Genomic DNA, 20756 nt, shown 5'->3' on the forward strand with positions numbered 1-20756 from the left:
TCCAACTAGGAACCATGAGGTTGTGGGTTCGACCCCTGGCCTTGCTCAGTGGGTTAAGGATCCGGCACTGCTGTGAGCTGTGGTGTAGGTCATAGACGGGGCTCAGATCTGACGTTGCTGTGGCTGTGGCAACAGCTTCGACTGGACCCCTAGCCTGGATATGCTGCAGATGTGGCCCTAAAAGGACAAAAGACAAAAAAACAAAAACAAAAACAAAAAAAAAAAACTGTTTGAGAAGGGCAAAGGCCTTCAAACTTTGGTTCTCTCTCTAATTGAGGTCATCAGGAATTCTAGAATCTTTCCAAAAATCCTTACAGGTGTGCCTTTCCAATGGCACAACTGTTGGGGGGCACCCTTTTATTAGTCAGGACTTTTTGGCTTCAAAAAGTAGAGAATCCAATTCAAACTAGTTTAAGCAAAAAAAAAAAAAAAAGGCTATTAGACTATGGAACCCAGATGTGCAGGGGTTAAGGGTTGGGTCCAGGGGTTCGGATGATGATGATGGGACTCAGTCTCTCTCTTCCTTCCGGCTCTACATCCTCCTGGGTTCATTTCACGCTCATAGACTCCACCTGTTCCAAGATTCAATCCTGCCTGCTGTCTACCTCCTCAGAGAGAGAGTTGCTCCTCCCTAACCATTCCTGCAGACATCCCAGGTCATTCACCCATTGGCCCAGCTTAGGTCACCTGCCCATCTTCAAGCCAATCTCTGTGGCCAGTGGGATGAACTGCTGGGATGGGTCTCGTGCCCACACCTGGAACTGGAGTTGGGATCAGCCCCACCCAGACCGCATGGACTGAGAGTGAGGGAGGGATGGTTTCCCAAAGAAACCCTGAGGAAGTTCTACCCAAAAGAAAACAGAAAAGTCTGCTTGGGCAATCACTACAGATGCCCCACTACCGATAGGACCCACCTAGATTACGAGCCACATGTGGCAGAGTCCACGGCCTGGCCCCTTGGTCACGTACGTCCCTGTGCAACTAACTCACCAACCTATGGACCAATTCATTCAATCCATAAACCTGCTATGCACATGTCTTGTCTTTTAGGAGATGATTTAGGTTCATCGCCATTAAATAACATGATAGCCATAAATTAGAACATCCGGTGATAGTAGATATCATTGCATTTTATTCTTTTCTCTTCTTTTCTGAAACCTACTAATGTTCTGGGGCTTTGTAGAAGCTCAAGCTAGCAGGATGAGTGTAGACATTCATTCAATAAATATTCATTGGTTGATGATTAGAAAAAGAACAATAGTGAAGACTCTGTTCTTTTGTCTCTGAAGTTCTTGGTGCAGCTGTTGCTTTTAGAGCCCTTGTATCTTCCATCAGTTGGAGTGAGTTAGGTAGCACTGGCTTGGTGACAAATGGAGACAATGTGGCCAAGCATTGCTAAGTCTACTTTGCAGAAAGTTTAGGGTTTAAGCATTGATTTTGGCCCTTGTGACCTCATCACAGAGAATAGAATAAATGCGTAATACCAATGTTCCAATTTCCAAATTGCTTCCTTTGAAGGATGTGAAACTTAACAAGCTTTTCTTGGAGTTCCCTGGTGGCTCAGTGGGCTAAAGATCTGGCTTTGTCATTGCTGTGGCATGGATTTGATCCTGGCCCCAGAATTTCTGCACGCCCCTGGCACAGACAAAAAAAAAAAATTCTTTGTCATTATCCTGAATTATCTTTGACCATCCTGCTTTTTAGAATGTGGCCTCTCCAAACTGATTTCAGAAATAAGCAGGAAATCTTCAGGTAGAGCTATCTCTAATTTAATGGTGATTGATTTCCAAAGACTGACTTCCCAAGAATCTGGGTTATGTGGGAAGGTCATTTTTGTTCCCCATCAGGAGCAAACATAAAGGCTCATTGTGTCTCTTTATTGTTTCCCCCTGTTCTTCATTTACCCCCAGTCTAAGGTTCAACAATAAATGGTTGAGATGGTTTTTACTGTGTGTCTAACAAGCTCACATAAACTCTAATGACATAAATAATTGTCAGCGCTAAAACTGAGGTCTCTTGCCTCTTCTCCCCAGTGTCTGTTGCAAAGGAGCAGCATGTAGGCATACTTGTGTCCACACATGCACATGCTCATGCACTCCTAAAATTTCCCATAAAAAGTGCACTTTTGAAATTATCCAGGATCTTCCTGAGTGGTGGGTGCCAAATTTCAGGGGCTCGGGAGGTTTAGGTATTACCAACAGATCATGCTCACTCTTTGCTTCGGCCGGTTATGGATCCTAATGCTCTCCTCCCCGGCCCCCCGCCCTGTCACAGCACAGTCTGCATTGACCTGCATTAACAGTTACACGAAGCTCCAACAATTAGCAGATGACTTCAGGGCAATTTGATGATGGAGAGGGCAAAATCTGAACATCTGACATTACTCAAGAGAAGAGACAAACCAGTAGTGGTGGCTTCAGAACTTGTTTTCTTGCTAAGCTTTTAAGTATTCTACAAATTATCAAAAAATAAGTTGTAGGGTTTTTTTAATTTTTTAGATCATCTCCCTCAGTCAATAGAAGGAGGAATTTTTTTCTTTTTAATCTCATTTGCAAGGCTCATTCACACAGTTTGGAGAAACTTGCAGGGTTCTTTCATGCAATTTGGCAACATTTAACAAAATTGAAAATGCATGCACTCTTTAACCCAATTATTCTCCCTCTAGAAATTTATCTTAAACTCTCACATAGGTACAAGGACTTAGATTAAAAGAATTTTTTTTGCGGCATTGCCATTGCAAAAGACTGGAACAACCTAAATATACATTAACAGGAGTCAGGTTAAAGAAATAGCTGTGCCTCCACCACTGGCACGCTCTACATCTATTAAAAAGAGTAAGCTAGCTGTGTATACACTTTGAGCTATTGTGATAGGTGAAAAAAAGCAAGGGGCAGAACTATATGCATAACATGATCCTAAAGGTTTTTTTTTTTTTAAGTATAGTTTAATATCCAAATTTCTGGAAGGTTGCAAAAACAACTGTTAATAGACACTTTCTCCAGGCAAGGAACAAGAGAGAAAAGACTAGGTGTAACAAACAATCTACAGGCCACTCCACTTAACAACAGCAAAATACACATTTTTTTCAAGTGCTCATGAAACATTGACCAAAATAGACATATGCTGGGCCATAAATCATAAGTCTCATTACAAGTAAAAGGAGTCAAGGCATACAAAGTATGTTCTCTGAAAACGATGGAATTTAATTAGAAATAAATAACACGATTTTTGGGAAAATCTCAAACATTTAGAAGCTAAATTACACACTTCTAATTAATCTGTGTGTGATGGTTAATTTTGTGTGCCAACTGTCCAGGCTGAAGGATGCCCAGACAGCTGGTTAAGCATTATTTCTTAGTGTGTCTATGAGAGGGTCTCCAGCAGACACTAGCATTTGAATCAATAGACTGAGTAAAGAAGATCGCCCCCCACCAATGTGAGCAGGTATCATTTAAATCAATGAGGGTTGGAGTTCCGGTTGTGGCTCAGTGGTAACAAACCCGACTAGTATCCTTGAGGACTTGGGTTCTATCCCTGGCCTCGCTCAGTGGGTTAAGGATATGGCATTGCTGTGAACTGTGGTGTAGGTTGCAGACATGGCTCGGATCTGGGGTTGCTTTGGCTGTGGCATACGCTGGCAGCTACAGCTCTGATTTGACCCCTAACCTGGGAACTTCAATATGCCACAGGTGCAGCCCTAAAAAAAGACAGATAATACATCCAATGAGAGTTCATCTTACAGAACAAAAAGGCAGAGGAAGCGTGATCTCTCTCGCTCTCCCCTTAAGCTAGAACATTCATATTTTCCTGACCTCAGACATTGGAGCTTTTAGTTCTTGGGCCTTTGGACTCCAGGGCTTCTATCAGTGGGGGCCTCCCTTCTTATGCCTACTCTTGGATCTCAGATCTTTGGGCCCAGGCTGGGAGTTACACCGTTGGCTCCCCTGGCCCTTAGGTCTTCAGACTCAGACTGAATTATACCACCAGTTTTCCTATGGAAATACAAAGGACCTAGAATAGCCTCAACAACTCTGATATAGAAGAACAAAATTAGAATGCTAATACTACCCGATTTAAGACATTACAAAGCCACAGTAATCAGGAGAGTATGGTATTGGCATAAAGATAGACCAGTAGATAAGTAGATCAGTGGACCAGCATAGATAGTCCAAAAATAAACCACATGTATATGCACAACTTTTTTGACCAAGATGCAAAAGCAGTAAAGGATAGTCCTCTCAACAAAAGATGCCAGAACAACTAGACATCTATATTCAGGAGAAAAAAAAACTGTACTTCAATACATACCTCACATGACATACAAAAATTAACACAAAATCGGAATTCCCATTGTGGCTCAGCAGTAACGAACCCAACTAGTATCCATGAGGACACAGGTTCGATCCCTGACCTTGCTCAGTGAGTTAAGGATCTGGCATTGCCATGAGCTTATAATGTAGATTGGAAATGTGGCTCAAATCCCGCGTTGCTGTGACTGTGGTGTATGCCAGCAGCTACAGCTCTGATTGGACCCCTAGCCAGGGAACTTCCATATGCCATGGGTATGGCCCTAAAAAAAAAAAATTAACACAAAAATCAATCATAGACCTCAATATAGAACTGTAAAACTTATGGGCATTCTCTTGTGGCACAGCAAGTTAAGGATCAAGAATTGTCACTGCAGCAGCTTGGGTCGCTGCTGTGGTGCATGTTCAATCCCCGGCCTGAGAACATCCACAGACAGTGGGCACAGCCAATAAATAAACAAGCTTTAAAAAACACTATTAAAACATATAAGAAAACAGGAGAAAATCTTTGCGATTTTGGGTTAGGCAAAGATTTCTCATGTATAACACTAAAGCACGATCCAAAAAGAAAAAAAAAATTGTTATTAATTGGACTTCATGAAAATTTTAAACTTTTACTCTCCAAAAGACACTGTTAGGAGAATGAAAAGCCAAGTCACAGTTCGGGAGAAAATAATTGCAAAGCATATATATATGATAAAATTGTATTAGTTGGAGTTCTCCAGGGAAATATAACCAGTAGGATATGGCTATAGATATAGACAAATAGATATAGAACTAGATACAGATGATATCAGTATAAGAGATTGATAAGAATTGGCTCATGCTATCATCAAGGCCAAGAAGTCCCACCACTTGCCCTCTGCAAGTTGGAGAACCAGAAAAACCAATGCTATAATTCTGAGTCAGAAGGCCCAAAAACCAGGCGTTGCAATGTCTGGGGGCAGGAGAAGACGAATGTCCCAGCTCAAGTAGAGAGAGAAATCACCCTTGCTCTGCCATTTTGTTCTGGCTGGTCCCTCAGTGGACTGGATGATGCCCACCCACCCTGGTTAGCACTGGTTAGTAGTCTTCTCTACTTGGTCTGCTGATTCAAATGCTAATCGCTTCTGGAGATTCCTTCACAACCACATGCAGAAATAATGTTTTACTAGCTATCTGAGCCTCCCTTGGCCCAATCAAGTTGACAAATAAAGTCAACCAGCCAGAATATATTTTTTAAAACTCTTGAAACCCAATAATAAGAAAACAAATAACCCAATAAAGAAATAGGCAAAGTACTTGAACAGACACTTCACTGAAGAAGATATAGACATTGCAAAAAATCACATGATTAAGATGCTGATTATTAGTCATTAGAGAAATGCAAATTCAATCCTTAAAGAGATACCTCTACATGCCCCCTAGAATGGCTATAATTACCGCGACTGACCCAACCAAAGGATGGCAAGGATACAGAGCTGCTAGAACTCTCTCAACCCTGCCAGTGGGAATGTGAAATGGTACAACCACTTGGGAAAACAATTTAGCAGTTGCTTAAGTCAAACACAGACTTACCATATAACCTAGTGGTCACATCCTCCCACATAAAAAGAAAGCTGACGAGTGAATGTTCCCAAAAGCTTTTGTTCAACCAAAACCTAGAATCAACTCAATTGTCCATCCCCAGGTGAACAAATCATGGTATATCTACACAACAGAATACTACTCAGTACACAAAGGAATGAACTGTTGATATACATAGCACATGGAAGAATCTCAGAATAGTTACTCTGGCTGAAAGAATCCAGAAAAGTGTGTGTGTGTGTGTGTGTACATGCATACTAATGATGTCATTTATTTAAAACTCTAAAACATACTGTTTTATAGTGAAAGAAAGCAGATCTGTGATTGCCTGGGGAAGTAGCAGGAGGAAGCGGTTACAAAGGAATTACAAGGACACTCTTGAATGCTAGAGTTGTTCACTATCTTGACTGTGGTGATAGTTTCATAGATGTGACCACATGTCAAAACTTACAAATTGAGTGCTCTAATTATGTGTGGATTACTGCATATCAACTATATCTCAATATAGTTGTTAAAATCAATTGAGTGCTCTAAGTATGTGTGGATTACTGAATATCAATTATATCTCAATATAGTTGTTAAAATCAATAAGTAAAAACATAACAAAGGAGAAAGAAAAAGATTGCAGTGACTCCAAGAAAGATTTATATAAATTGCTCTAGCATGTGTACTTCTGACTTTGACCTTGAACCTTGACCGTTCGTTCTCAAGAATGTATAAGATCGGAAAAAGCTAGGCTTTTTTGGCACCCCTAATAAATTGACTTCACAGAACACCTTATTGGGACATTTCTTAGGTAGCTGGCGTTTCCTCCTCTTTTAATAATATTTGCCTGGATTTTAATGGAGCCAACAAATGTTTTCTAAGTCTCCATAACCTTAGAACTACCAAATGAATCAGGATAAACTTTATTTATGACTCTTAAGTATCTGTGAATTTATTTACTGCCTGTTCCTTGACTTCCAGAAGAAAATCTCTGCTGGTTTGATGTTTGGGAATTTCTAATGCTATAGCCTAAAAATGTTGGGATGCTGGAAACAGCCCAGCAATCTTGACAGCTCAAAATCACAACTTTTCTAATTATATCCTTAGTCTGCTAAGAAGTTTTATAAATATTAAATAAACAAAATTCAGTCCCTTAGGTTTTTGGAGGGAAATAGTCCTTCCGGGGTAGGAAGAAAAATTAGTCCATCGCCAAGTACTTTTAGACAAAAGCATTTTTGCCCCTGATGATCCAAGAACTGCAATTATGGAAGGAGAGATGGAGTCCACAGGGCACATTTGGGAGCTAAAACGAGCAGCTGTAAAATGAGAAAGTGAGATGGGATTCCTCTAAGATTCCATGCTAGCTTACAGTCCTGTCCCTCTAGTGACAAGGGCAGCTCCAAATGTTAGTTCTAGCTCTACCACTAATTTGCAGGTTATCAACAAGCTTACGTCATCTCATGAAGCCCCGGTTCCCGCATTGGTTAAATATAGATAATAAAGTCTAATAAAATATATTTAAAACGTCTGTGCTTCAAAAAACAACACAACTTGGATGCTGGCTTTGGGTCCCAAGTCCTACAAGGGTCTGCCCACTTGTTTGTTCAGGGTCATTAGACAATTAGCTGAGGGCAGGAACCTGGCAGCTTCTCAGCGTGTCCAGAAACTCTCCCTTGATGAAAAGCAGCAGGTGCTTATCTTCAGTCCTGCACCTTCTCACCGATCCTCACTCTGCGTTGGTCTAACCAAGCCAGAGCTCAATTTAAATCATATATTGCCATCTCCTAATTGCCAGCCGGGTGCGGATGCTTTTGTATCTGTAGTCTCGAATGGACAAATGGATTAACAAATCAAGCTTCAAGGACTTGCTTTGGAGTTCCCTGGTGGCTTATCAGGTTAAGGGTCCAGCATTGCTGCTGCTGTGGCAAGGGTTAATCCCTGGCCTGGGAATTTCCACATGCCTCCAGTGGGGCCAAAAAAAAAAAAAAAAAAAAAAGTGGAAGAGTTTGATGCCCAGCTATATATTTCTTTTTTTTTTTGGTCTTTTTGTCTTGTTGTTGTTGCTATTTCTTGGGCCGCTCCCGCGGCATATGGAGGTTCCCAGGCTAGGGGTCCAATCGGAGCTGTAGCCACCGGCCTACGCCACAGCCACAGCAACACGGGATCCGAGCCTCATCTGCAACCCACACCACAGCTCACAGCAACGCCGGATCGTTAACCCACTGAGCAAGGGCAGGGACCGAACCCGCAACCTCATGGTTCCTAGTCGGATTCGTTAACCACTGCGCCACAACAGGAACTCCTATATATTTCTGTTATGTTCTCCCTTCTGTTGGTCCATGGAGTCTCAGGCTCTAGGACATAGAGATAGTTGTAAACACAAAACTCTGTTCACTGTAATTGCAGCTCCCCGCTGCCCCACCCCCACATCTCTCAGATCCCTGCTCAGTTGACCCCTTATCCATGAGGCCTCCCCTCGCCAGCCCCACATAAATGAATCACCCCCCGGCACTCCCCCTGCAAATTTGTCAATTCTCTATAACACAGTCCCCACCTGGCAAATTATATATTCACTTGTCTGTTTAATGTCTCCTCTTTGTCTAGAATTTAGGTGCTCTGGGAACCAGCACCTGGAACCATACCTACTCAGTAAATCTTTGCCAGGTGAATGAATGTTTATGAATGGGCAGTTTAAGGCACTCCCTGGAGTACTGTTGATGCTACGCCGTCTTGGCCTTTGGTGCCGCCTTTGGGCCCTCCCACTTCGGAGTTAGAGGCTTCTGGTGTAGTGGTTTGTGGGAGGAGACACTCAGCCAAACCTCTGATACGCCTGCCCTTCCCTCTCCCATGCCAGGTGAATATAACACGCACAATGGACCTTCCACGCCGGCAAAGGAGGGAGACCCAGACAGGCCGCCCCGGGCCTCCGACGGGAAGCTCCGAGGCCGGTCTAAGCGGAGCAGTGACCCCTCCCCAGCAGCGGACAATGAGATTGAGGTAACTCCAGACTGCTTCTATCTTGGCATCCCCATGTGTGGCCGGAGAGGAGGTGGGGGACAGAGTTCTGCCAAGTCCCTGGGGAGAATGGCCCTTTGTGTTCCCAAAGGGCGGTTGTGGAGGAAAGGGCCCTTGATGGAAAGGAGGGCAGAATTAGGTTGACCACACGGAAGCACTGTTGACTGACCGGGGTAGGCAGAGTGACCTTAGAGATGGTAAAATGAGTGATTCTCAAATGCAAACAGCAGCAGCATCACCTGGGGGGCCTGTGAAAACCCAGACTGCTAGGCCGCCTCCCCTGACCCTCAGAGTTTCCAGCTGAGTAGATCTGGAGCAGCGACTGATAATTCACATTTGCAAGAGATTCCTAGACCATGCTGGTGTGGGTTGGGGACCACACTTTGAGAGGCCCAGGTAAAGACAGCATTGGGTGGCGCGAACCTTGCCCACTGGTTAGAGTGATGCTGGCTACATGGTCGAATTCAGATGCCCAGGCCCCATTCCAGACTAATTAACTCCACATTGCAGGGAGTTCTAAGAGTTCCTCTAGTGATTCTAATACGCCTTAGATATTTATCTACCCGGAGACAGGAGGCTGGCTCAAAGGAGTTTGCATTGTTTCTGTGAGCCGGAGTTTCTCAGACAGTGGTTCTCCATCTGGGCTGCATGTGAGACTCTCTTCTTTCTCAAGCTGCATCTCAGAGCAATTAAATCAGATTCCCTGGGGGTGGGTCCCAGGTGTCAGTACTTTTAAGTTCCCCAGCTGAGAGCTACTGGTCTAAAGGATGTGCCAATCTTTATTATAAGAAAGCAACGTGGGTTATTGGTCAGGCGCTGACGTTTTTATGGACGAACAGACAAAAAAGGATCAGCATGCCTGAGAAATGGGGGAGACAGCCAGAGGGGACAGAGGCAAGATGGATGCCCCCCAAACAGACAGAAGCAGCCACTGTCTATCAAGGAGGAAAAAAGGGGTACATGCATTAATTAGCACTCATTCACAAAAGGCACTATATGTTGGCTTGAGTGCGCCATGGGTATACATGGGTAGTACTGGCAAAGCCTGGGTCACTGTCAAGGTATCAGGTGCAGCAGCATCACATCCTGTTCATAACCCTGTGCAAATTATGTAGCAGCTACAAAGCTCAGCTGGCCGACTCAGATATGCTAAGATAGCCCATTCTCATCACTTCCTTAAAATCAATGTCATTTTGACCCCGAGTCCCCATCCATAGGACGGTAGGAAATCCCATTTCATTATGGGGGGTCCTTGCCCTCCCAGAATTGTATGAGAATCTCCGGGTTAGGTGGTCTCAGAAAACGGAATAAGAGCCTCGATTGTCCAGTATGGCTTGGTGCCTGCTGCCTTCCTTGTCAGTAGCTGCAGTGGTCCCTGAAAGTAGCCATTCTGTGCAGTCACCATGCCATATTTTGGGCCTAGAAATCCTTGTTGAGGATAAGAACTTTGGCGTATTAGCTACAATCCTTAGGTTGCAAGCAACAGAAACCAATAAGCAAAAAGAAATTTATTGGGAGTCAACCACATGGAGAGAAAACAATTCAACCAGGATTGGAAAGAATACTCACAAAGCCCATGCTGGGGAGTCTGGGGAACCTTCAGGGTGCCAGCCCCTGCAGAAGAGTGAAGCATTTGGGATTCTAGCACCATTTCACTCGATGTCCAGCTCCAAGGAGACAGCGTCATCCCATTGGCCTGGCTTGGATCCTCACTCTTGCCCCTGATTGACAGTGCCACCCAGCACACAACAGGAAAAGAAAACTGGGTGCTCTTCCAAGAAGTGGGTGGATGCTGGAGACCCAAGCAACAAATGACCAATACCAGGACATTTGCTATTTAGCCACTATTCACTGGTAGGGTTGGGCTGTGCTAGTTAATTCGTGTTCCCTAGTAGGGCTGTGCTAGTTAGCTGGTATTCACTCGTACAGCAGTAGCAGTTATTTGTGGCTGGTTCTGCTCCTGTCATCCTAGAAGTGTCCCCTACACTTGGTCAGCCTCCTGAGGTGTACACAGCCATCTCCTGTGAGACCGTGGCTTCCCTGGGGACCTGCCACAGAGCAAGTGTTCCTGTGGTTCATGGGACTGTTCTCAGTCTGGAAGATTCTGTTCTTGCTTTTCCTCTAATTCTTAAAGCCACCCCCTTCCAAAACCAAGAGGACTTTGCACAATCCCTTCAGGGGGATTAAGCCTTTGCAAAAGGCTAGAAGATTTCCTGACTCCAGGCTCCCCTTGGCTTTCTTCACTGCCAGATTCCTGAGGGTTTTCTACCAGCTTGAATTTGTAGAGCTCTAGAAATCCTGGGGAGCAACCTATGCTTTAATATTAAAAAATATTTCATTCAGTCACCTAACATGGTTTTTGCTCTTGGTAGGGGACAGTGAGGGCAGAGAGAGATTTTTTCCATTAAACTGAGAAGGGGGAGGGCGTGGCATGGAAGTTGGGGCTTGCGGGGTGATATTATTCTGGAAACATCTGCTTCTTGATTCCTGAGTAAGTACCACTGGGCAAGAACAGTTGAAAAGGTGTGAGCTGTGTCAGCTCCATGCTTCACGTTAGCATGGAGGGTTTGCATGGGTCGCACCTCTTAAGTCTTTGGCACTGTTGCTAATGACGGCAGCCCGCAAGAGAGAAATTATGTAGAGAAGTGGAAAGGAGGGAAATTCTGAGTGTGTATTAGTTCAAATCCCTCGACTGCGGGTGCCAGAAACCAACATGAGCCAGCTTAAGTGAAAAAGCAGAATTTATTTTAAGGATACAGGGAATCTCTTAGAACCCAAGAGTCAAGGGTATAGCAAGTGTCAGCAAGAATCTGGAAACAGAAGGTAGGAGAGGCAGGAAAAGGCAGTGACACGTCCTCTCCCCACATTCCTCAGTGCAGATGCTAGAATCCCCAAAAGCAGTAGTGTCTTTTCAGTGCCCCCAGGCATAGGTTCCTGAGTGTAGGTCTTCTCCAGGCTCCTCACTCTACTTCTAGCTAAAACTAAGTCCTACGAAGTGTTGTTTCCATCTTTCACCCTCTGCTCCTGGCCTTCCCTGGCCTTCAAATCATGTTGCCGCCAACAGGCCTGAATTTTGAGTTCTCAAGGAAAGGCCTCCGACCCAGCTGGGGATAGGGGCCCATCCTGGCCCAAACCCCGGTGGGCTAAAGAGTTAGGGTCGCCTGCAGAATAGCCACCAGGAACATACCCCTGAGACTCTAGGGCAAGGAGATAGAGTGGCAGACTAGTGGGGAAGAGGAACAGACCCAATTCAGAGAGGAGGCCATCAATAAATTAATGGAGTCCAGGAGTTCCCACTGTGGCTCAGCAGGTTAAGGACTCGGTGTCCTCTCTGTGAGGATGCAGGTTTGATCCCTGGCCTTGCCCAGTGGGTTAAGGATGTAGCATTGCCGCAAGCTTCAGCTTAAGCTGCAGATGGAGCTCGGATCCAGTGTTGCCATGGCCGTGGTGTAGGCCCCAGCTGCAGCTCCGATTTGACCCCTGGTCTGGGGACTTCCATATGCCACAGGTGCAGCCATAGAAAGAAAATTAAGTAATTAATTAATGGAGGAATTCCCATGGTGGCTCAGTAGTTGCAAACCTTACTAGTATACGTGAGGATGAGGGTTCGCTCCCTGGCCTCGCTCAGTGGGTCAAGGATCTGGAGTTGCTGTGAGCTGTGGCATAGGCCGAAGATGCGGCTCAGATCTCACATTGCCGTGGTTGTGCCGTAGGCCAGCAGCTGAAGCTCCGATTCGACCCCTAGCCTGGGAACTTCCATATGCCATAGGTGTGGCCCTAAAAAGCCAAAAATAATTAATTAATGGAGTCTGCCCTAAATATTTATTGAAAATATTTATTGGGATTTTTTTAATTCTCTTACCAAAACATTAACATTTGACTGATCCAAGCCAGTTAGTTCAGATAAAGTAGGACTTAGCACATTTAAGCCCCAGAAGCCCTCTTCAAAAACCGTGGTTTTCAAATGTTTTTTTACCGTAATGCACGGTAAGGACGGTATTTATTATCATGACCCAGCACACACATAACACGTAAATGTAACTAGACCAAAAAATTCACAGAATAATACTCAAATCTACTAATTTTTTTTTTTGAAAACTCCTGTACTGATTGGCCTTTTTCCTTCTAGATGCCACCTTTCTCTTTACTGTTAAAGGCATGGCCAATGTGTAAATACAGCCACTGACCTTCAGAGAGTTTTCCAAGGGGACCCATTCAAGACGGTAGACTGAGTAGGTGCCTTTGCCACCCCCACCCCCAGCTGTGCAAATCATCAGTCAGGCCTTTTGTTCTGAAACATAATGATCACCAGAAAGATTGTGAACCCCCCCCCCATGAAAACCTGTGGCCCAGATAAAAGAATAGGGTAACCGACAAGAGGTGATTTAAAACACAGGGAAAAAATCTTGGAAAGATTCTGATTGGTTTTCCTATAAAGATTCAAGGAGCGCTCGTATCTATAAAATAGGAGGTGCAGGCTGTCATAAAGGAACACTCAGAGACAAAGAAAAAGTTCCTGTACATTTTTAAGTGATGGTAAAAATCAAAAGTCTCATGGAAGGACTGGAAGCGAAGGTTAAGTCTCTGAGTACACAGATCAAAAAGACAAAATTATAGAAAAAATATTTTTGAAGGATAAAGCAATATTAATCCAAAAGGTCTAATTTGACTATTTAGAAATTCCAGAAACAACAAAGAGTGGGAAAGATGGGAGACCATTATTTAAAGAAATAGGATTGAAAACATTTGAGTGCGGAACAGTATTGGTGAAAAAAAGATTACACCTAAGTATACCCCGATGGGATGTGAGGGTGCCAAGCATAAAGAGAAAATGTAAAAAAAAAAAAAATCCAAAGAGAAAAAAAAGTAAAGTCTACAAAGGTCTGAGGATCAGTGAAACATCAGACTTCTCATGAACCATGCTGGACACTGCACAAGGTAAGAGAGATTCTTTAAAAGATCTAGAGGGCATTATTTCCCACTCGCCCAGAGGAAGCTTAGAGCAACATAAAGATATGATCTGATTTGCAAAAAACACAAGAAGATTACTTTCCATTCGCCCTTTCACAAGAAATCAACTTAAGGATGTACTCAAGTGAAACAAGGAAGAAAACCAAGAAAGACTTGGGATCCAGAAAACAGTGGCTCTGACCCAGAAATGCAAGAAAGGGAAGTCTTGGATGCTAACTACATCGCAAGCCTAAAAATGATCCAGTCCACCCTGGAACATTCTGTCACAGGGAACGAACCTCTTTGATACACACGGAGGGTGTGGCTGAACTTGAGATCCTAATGAAGGCGTGCTATTGGAAACAAGAAGAGTTCAAGCAATTCTAACGAACATGAAAAGTTATTCCAGGCAAGCAGGATTCATACAGAAACAAACTGAGACATGGCATGATTTTCATCGAGATGGAGCGTAAGAAAGGAGAAGACACACGACCTTGATGGTAGGAACAGTCTCCTTAAAGTGGCTCTGGAACTGTGGCATTGAATGCGTAGAGAGGGAGGTAAAATCCTTGTATATTGCTTGGCTCTACAGGGACTGGTCATCACAAGACGTAAATAAATGCTCTTTGCTGGTTACCAGCTCTTAAAATCAGCATATAGACGGAATGCAGAAGATTTAAGTACCGTTATAAAACCCAGTGTACAGACCGGTTTATCCACGTTGACAATGCAAGAGTAAAGCTAAAGCTGAGATTCTGGGGAGAGGAGGAGGCGGTGAAAAGGGCAGGGACACCAATATCCATAACTTCCATATCGGGTTTACTGTTTTAGCCAAGAGAAAATATCCAGAGCAGGTCAGAATTGGAAATAGAGGGGTGCACATATGTGAAAAACATAAAATTCTGGAGAAAGGAGGGAGATTACTGTGAGCTAAACCCTCATCTTTCATATCGCCCAGTCGAAAGATACGGTCTAAAGTTGGCAAGCCAGTAGTAAAAGTACGTTATTTAGAGATAACGGAGGTGATCACGAGAATTGCTAGAAACAGAAACGTTTAGAAGGAGCTGGGCGTGCGGTGAGCCGTGGAGGTAACATGGTAGTATTTCATTTTGTCAAATGAGTTATACGATTTTTCTTGTTGTTTTTGGACTGAGCGCCTCCTATTTTGAGCTTTTACGTGAAAGGCAAGAACAGGCTTCCTGGTTCTGGCATCTAAGTGTTGATAGGAACCCCAGAATTGGCCTTCAGAATACACTGTACACGGCTGGGGTTGGATGGGGACTCAAGGACACAGCAGTGAGTGAGTCACATGTTTTATTACTTAAAGACAATGTTTTTTAAGACCTCTTCTTCCGCCCAGGGAATTAATTTCTGCAGACATTTAATTCAGATGCAAGCAAGTGCCTTTGTCTCCCTTCTTTCCCTTTCTCATCACAGCGTGTGTTCGTGTGGGACTTGGATGAGACAATAATTATTTTTCACTCCTTACTCACGGGGACTTTTGCCTCCAGATACGGGAAGGTAAGAATCCATTTTTGTCTCTTTTTTTTTTTCGACATGACAGTCCATCCAGCTGGTTTGTCCTGGGAATTGTGGGGGCAGCTGATGAGATGGCTCCTCCAACGAAAGCTGCCCCCTTTGGGTCAGCCCGGGTTTGAGAAGTCCTATGGAGTTTTCCCTTGACATGTGAAATTTTAATTAGCTTCCCCTATTGTCTCCCATGCCTTTTCTTCCAACACATGACACGTTCAACATCCACTCGATAGGATATAAGCTTGTAATCTTGGGCTGTCTCCCTCCTCCTAAGAGGGCTAGGAGACGCTGCAGCCAAAACCAGTAATCCTAGCTGGGAAACGAGGTAAAGTACTTTTCTTCTTCCCTCTTGTTTATCTTAGTGTCTCCGGCAGATGAATTTAATTTTCCTTCCTTTTTGCTGAGATGAGGGGAGGCATTTTGTCAGCTCCGGCATGGATCTCAGCAACAGCTTTGCAAATGTACCATCGACAAATTGTGTCAGGGAACCATCCAGTGAGAATTTGGGGCACATGTTGCCAGTTGACTGGTGATATTCACAAGAAAGGTCAAACCACCTTAATAACGCAAACATGAACCCAACTGCTCAAACCCAAACCCTGCTGATGCTTTGCATTCATCCTGTGGGCTTCTTATCAAACCAAATCTGGATGCTCCAAACGTTCACCCTCTTTTCTTCGGGGAGACAGGTAGAGGCGGAGGGGGCAGGGCCAGACGCTCGATCGGCTCATCCGAGGTAAGCGATTCATTGGCAGCTGCCTCCACGCATGAGTGGGAACCGTGCAGCTCAGCAGCGCCTGGAAAATATTTCTGTTTCTGTTTAGAGACCAGGAATATGATTTGACATCACCTCATGGCTTTTCCAGCTGCTCATGTTTTTTATGAGGGTTATAACAAGCTGGATGTGTAATTAGCAAGATAGATTTATCGTCTGCTGTTAGGTTGTAAAGAATATAAAAATGGTGTTGCTGGTGCAGAAATCTCTTGCCGAGGAGGAATGCCGTTAATATGTCTAGCAGTGCCTGTGGGAAATCCGGCATGAGTTTTGGAACGTACACAGCTTAGGTAAAGGATGGCAGAGTCGAGAGCTGCCAAAAGCACCAGAGAGGACCTAGCAGCCATTGCAAAAAGTTGGGCTCTCTCAAAGGCACTCCGTAGTGAGTTGCCCACCCAAGCTGGTGTTCTTTGGTTTTTAAGCAACATGATAAAGTCATTCCTTCACTCTTCTTGCTCTTCAGGATGTTCCATAGCTTCATGCAGCAATTCAGTTCCCGTGAACTGTACAGGGCTTCATCATCGTGGATAGGACTCTTGTGTCTGTGTCTTACCACCCCTCTTTAAACCAAATTATGGGCTTTGTCTGTTCTGGGCCCCGTGTCACTTGGTCCGTGTCGTTCCTCATTGCCAACCACCCCTGTCCAACTGTACCACCTAATCCCAGCCATCTTCCCCTCCAGCAGTCTGGTCACCCAGCCCCCTACTGAGGGGTCATCCTAACACATAAGTCTGGTCACTCCTCTACTGAAAAATCATCAGTGGCTTCCCCATCGACAGACCCTAACCCGGCCTCCAAGACCCCTCCCAAGCTGGCCCCTGCCCCACTCCCCAGCCCCTTTCCCACGACCTGTCCTGACTTGTTTCCTGTCCTCGGAACCTGCCGTGATCTCTCTGGTCTATGCTGAGTTTCTCCCAGAAACAGAGCCTGAGACCAGGAGTGAGTGCTGGTAGTTTAGTTGGGGGGTGACCCCAGGGGGCACCGGGGGCAGAGTGGGAACTTGCGACAGGGAAGGGAAAGCAGCCAGTACAGCGTATGTGAATAGTTATAACTGTAGGTAACTGGGGCTCAGAACCACTGGGGACCCTCTGGAAGATTCTGGAACACAACTCAGTTATCCCCCCAAGGAGAGAGGGTTCTGGGATACTTATCTACAAATTCCCTTCCATTGTGGGTTGAGAACTTCTTCTAGGGGTATTATCTCCCTGTCCTCCTTGTCCCATGAAAACCATAGGGCAAGCAATCACATTCTGTTAGGAAACCCTAACAGGAGAAAGCCTCCACAGGCTGAGAGGACAGGCAGAAGGGACACACTGGAAACGTGTGCTATAATCTAGAATGTTCTAGAAAGTTCATGTACTAGGTTAAATTAAACTTACCTTTCGGTTCCCATTTTCAATGTAGCTTCCTCCAAGAGGACTTTGCTACGTATTCACCTCCATCTAAATTGCATCTCCCAGAGTTCCCGTCGTGGCTCAGTGGTTAATGAATCCAACTAGGAACCATGAGGTTGCAGGTTCAGTCCCTGGCCTCACTCAGTGGGTTAAAGATCCGGCGTTGCCATGAGCTGTGGTGTAGGTTGCAGATGCGACTCGGATCTGGCATTGCTGTGGCTCTGGTGTAGGCCGGTGGCTACAGCTCCGATTCGACCCCTAGCCTGGGATCCTCCATATGCCACGAGAGCAGCCCAAGAAATGGCAAAAAAAAAAAAAGACCAAAAAAAAAAAAATTTGCATCTCCCACCAAAACCCTATTTTTCATTTATATTATAACTATATACTTCTTCTCTGCCTCCATTCTAAGCTGTATGTGCCCTAAGGGCAAAGACCATGAACTTTTTTTTTTTTTTTTAATCTTTAGGGCCGCACCCACAGCATATGGAGGTTCCCAAGCTAGGGGTGAAATCAGAGCTATTGCTGCCAGCCTACACCACAGCCACAGCAATGCGGGATCCTTAACCCACTGAGCGAGGCCAGGGATCAAACCCACATCCTCACAGATACTAGTTGGGTTCGTTAACCACTGAGCCATGATGGGAACTCCCATGAACATTTTTTATCAACCCAACTAAAGATAGTACCTGGATCAGATTGCTCATAAATATTTGTTGCATGAATGAATCAGGACAGTTATCTAGAATGAAAGCTGCCTGATGACAGGCACTTTTTTTTTCCTGTTGTGCTCCCTGCTTTGTCCCCAGAGCATAGAATGGTGCCCCCTGCTTAGTAGGCATCAAATAAATATTTGCTGAATGAAGGAAAGAAGGAAAGAAAATAGTATCAATACAAAAAATTCCTAACTAGGGGCTACCCGCCAAATTCCGCCTGCAGACATTTGTGTTTGGCCCCTAGAGTGTTCGAAAAAATGTGAATTTGTCGCCAACATTTAAAAAAATCAGGAGATTGCACAGACCAAAACAATTGAGATTTCCAACTCTTCTTGAAAAATTAGAAAATCTGGCGATCCTACATTCCCATGTGGCAGCAATCAGCAGGAGCTGAGTAGCAACAGCCCAGTTAGCGGGGGTGTATGCTCTCCAGCCCATGCACAGCCCCACCTGCCCTGTTTAACCCATTTGGGGCACCCTCCTGGCTCCATTGGCATCTGAGTTTCAACATCCGTCTTAGAATTACAGAACCACAGAAGGTCAGATCTGGAAGGGCCGAGGAGACCATCGTGTCCAATTAGTCTCCATGGTACAGTAGGAGAAACTGAGGCCCAGAGAGAGTGAGGTCATTCAGAGATTAAAAAAAGGCAGATCTCAGGCTCCCTTGCCTCTTAGAATATCCAAGGAAAACTAAGGTGGAATGCTCTTGGAGCCCCCAGGTCTCCTGTGCCATCATCATTCCTCTTCTAGAATTTTCTACTCCTTCCTCTGGCTCGCTCTTAGGTGAAGAATAAGGTTGGCTGGTTGGTGTTGCTAAGTCCAGCCACCCTACGAGAGACCTACACTACCTGTGGCTTAAACAAGATAGAAGTTTATTTCTCTCACCTTACTGGCCAGACATAAGTAGTTCAAGCTTATTCTCTGCTGTCTCTGGAGCGTTGCCCTCATTAGCAAGATGAAACATAGCTCACCCCCATGTCTGCTTTCCAGCCAGTGAGAAGGGGGCAGGAAAAGGGGACTTGACCCCTCTCTTTTTCATTTTGACTTTTTTTTCTCTTCGAAGGGCCAGACCCGGAAGTTGCACAAAGCATTTCTGGTCACATGCCATTGGCTAGAATTTGATCACATGACCACCTCTAGCTGCAAGGGAGTCTGGAAAATGTAGTCCAGTCATGTGCACCATTAAAATTCGAGGATTCTATTTTTCTGAGAGGGAGAAAGAAAAGGGGCTATTAGAGGACAGCTGGCTTTTTCTAGCACAAAGCACCGTATAAGAAGAGGAAGAACAAGGAGAGAAAATAATTGTTGAGGAAGAATAAAGTTAGTTCTGTTCAAGAGACCTAGAGGGAAACTGTATTTGCCGGTCTAAGCTTCAAAGAGAGGTCTGGGATACAGCTATAAACTTGGAAGTGGGAGAAGTAGAGAGTATCTGGAGGAGGAGGAGAAGGAGAGTGAGTCCCATTCTGCAGACAGAGTGACTGAGACACAGGGAGGTTATGCAGTCATGGTATTCATAATAGAACTAAAATATGTGACCTTGATTTTTGTCCACAGAACTTTCTCTTTGTGCTCTTCCAATAGTTGCCGACCTGTGGAGCTTATTATTAATAGCTAGTACCAAACAATTTGAAACACGGAGCGTTTAAGCTAAAAAGGGAATTTATTAGATGACCATAATCAAAAAACCCAGGGGGTAATGGGATTCAGGTTGGTCTGGATCCAGAAGTTCAAGCAGTATTCTCAGGACTTTGTCTTTCTGCATCCCTTTGCTGACTTTTTCCATGTGGCAACTCCCTCTCAGCAATCCCAGCTGAAAAAGAACTTCCCAAATGCCAGCACGACTCCTAGGCTTGAATCCCATTGGCCCCAAATGGGTCAAATGCCCATCCATACATTCAACTCTGTGGCTCTTAGTAGCCAGCCTAGATCAAGAGCCCATCCCTTGCTTGGAGGGAGGAGAGGAGTGGATCAGCTCCATCCTAATCAAATGGATGGAGTTAGGGTAGAATGGTCCCCTAGAAGAAACTAAAGTGCTCTTTCCAGAAGATGGTGAGGATTGTGGAGTGCGAGGTGTGTCCAGAGTGGACTCTGAAGGTCATGGCCCTCTGTACATCTTCACCAAGGTACTAGCAGCTCTTCGCCTGTGGCCATTGTGTTGAGCACTGTCCAGGAAGCAGAAATCATATCAGCTGTGGTCCCAGCGAAAGGAGCGACTCACTGTTTACTTGGGGAAATAAGACCAACAGAGCTAAAATGATTAAGGAATGATTCAAAACAGAGTGTATAAATTTTAAAACAGAAACTGGGCTCTCTTCCTGTTCCCAATCAGGGCATGTGCTGCTCAAGGCTGTCATCTCTCCACTTCCTTTCCATCTCTTCCTACCCAGTGCTCAAAGCCAGAGCATCCCTTTGGTAGCTGTACTTCCCCGCGTCTTGTGGATCCATTAGAGTTCCCTGGAGAGCGGGAGCCGCCAACGATTACCGCCTCTTTCCTAACCTCTCCTCCTGCCCCATCTCC

The 20756-nt window shown here is 44.8% G+C and overlaps 1 protein-coding gene across 7 annotated transcripts in view; it reads left to right on the forward strand.

The window, feature by feature from the left end:
* EYA2 (EYA transcriptional coactivator and phosphatase 2) overlaps positions 1 to 20756 on the forward strand; it is a 313108-nt gene that overhangs the window by 209918 nt on the left and 82434 nt on the right. For all 7 annotated transcript variants that reach the window (XM_021077393.1, XM_021077399.1, XM_021077395.1 and 4 more), the window contains 2 exons: positions 8713 to 8855; positions 15261 to 15344. In XM_021077393.1, the coding sequence (XP_020933052.1) occupies positions 8713 to 8855; positions 15261 to 15344 (227 nt within the window). The remainder of the gene's footprint in view (positions 1 to 8712; positions 8856 to 15260; positions 15345 to 20756) is intronic.

This window comes from Sus scrofa, chromosome 17 (genome assembly GCF_000003025.6).
Source record: "Sus scrofa isolate TJ Tabasco breed Duroc chromosome 17, Sscrofa11.1, whole genome shotgun sequence".
NCBI lineage: Eukaryota > Metazoa > Chordata > Mammalia > Artiodactyla > Suidae > Sus > Sus scrofa.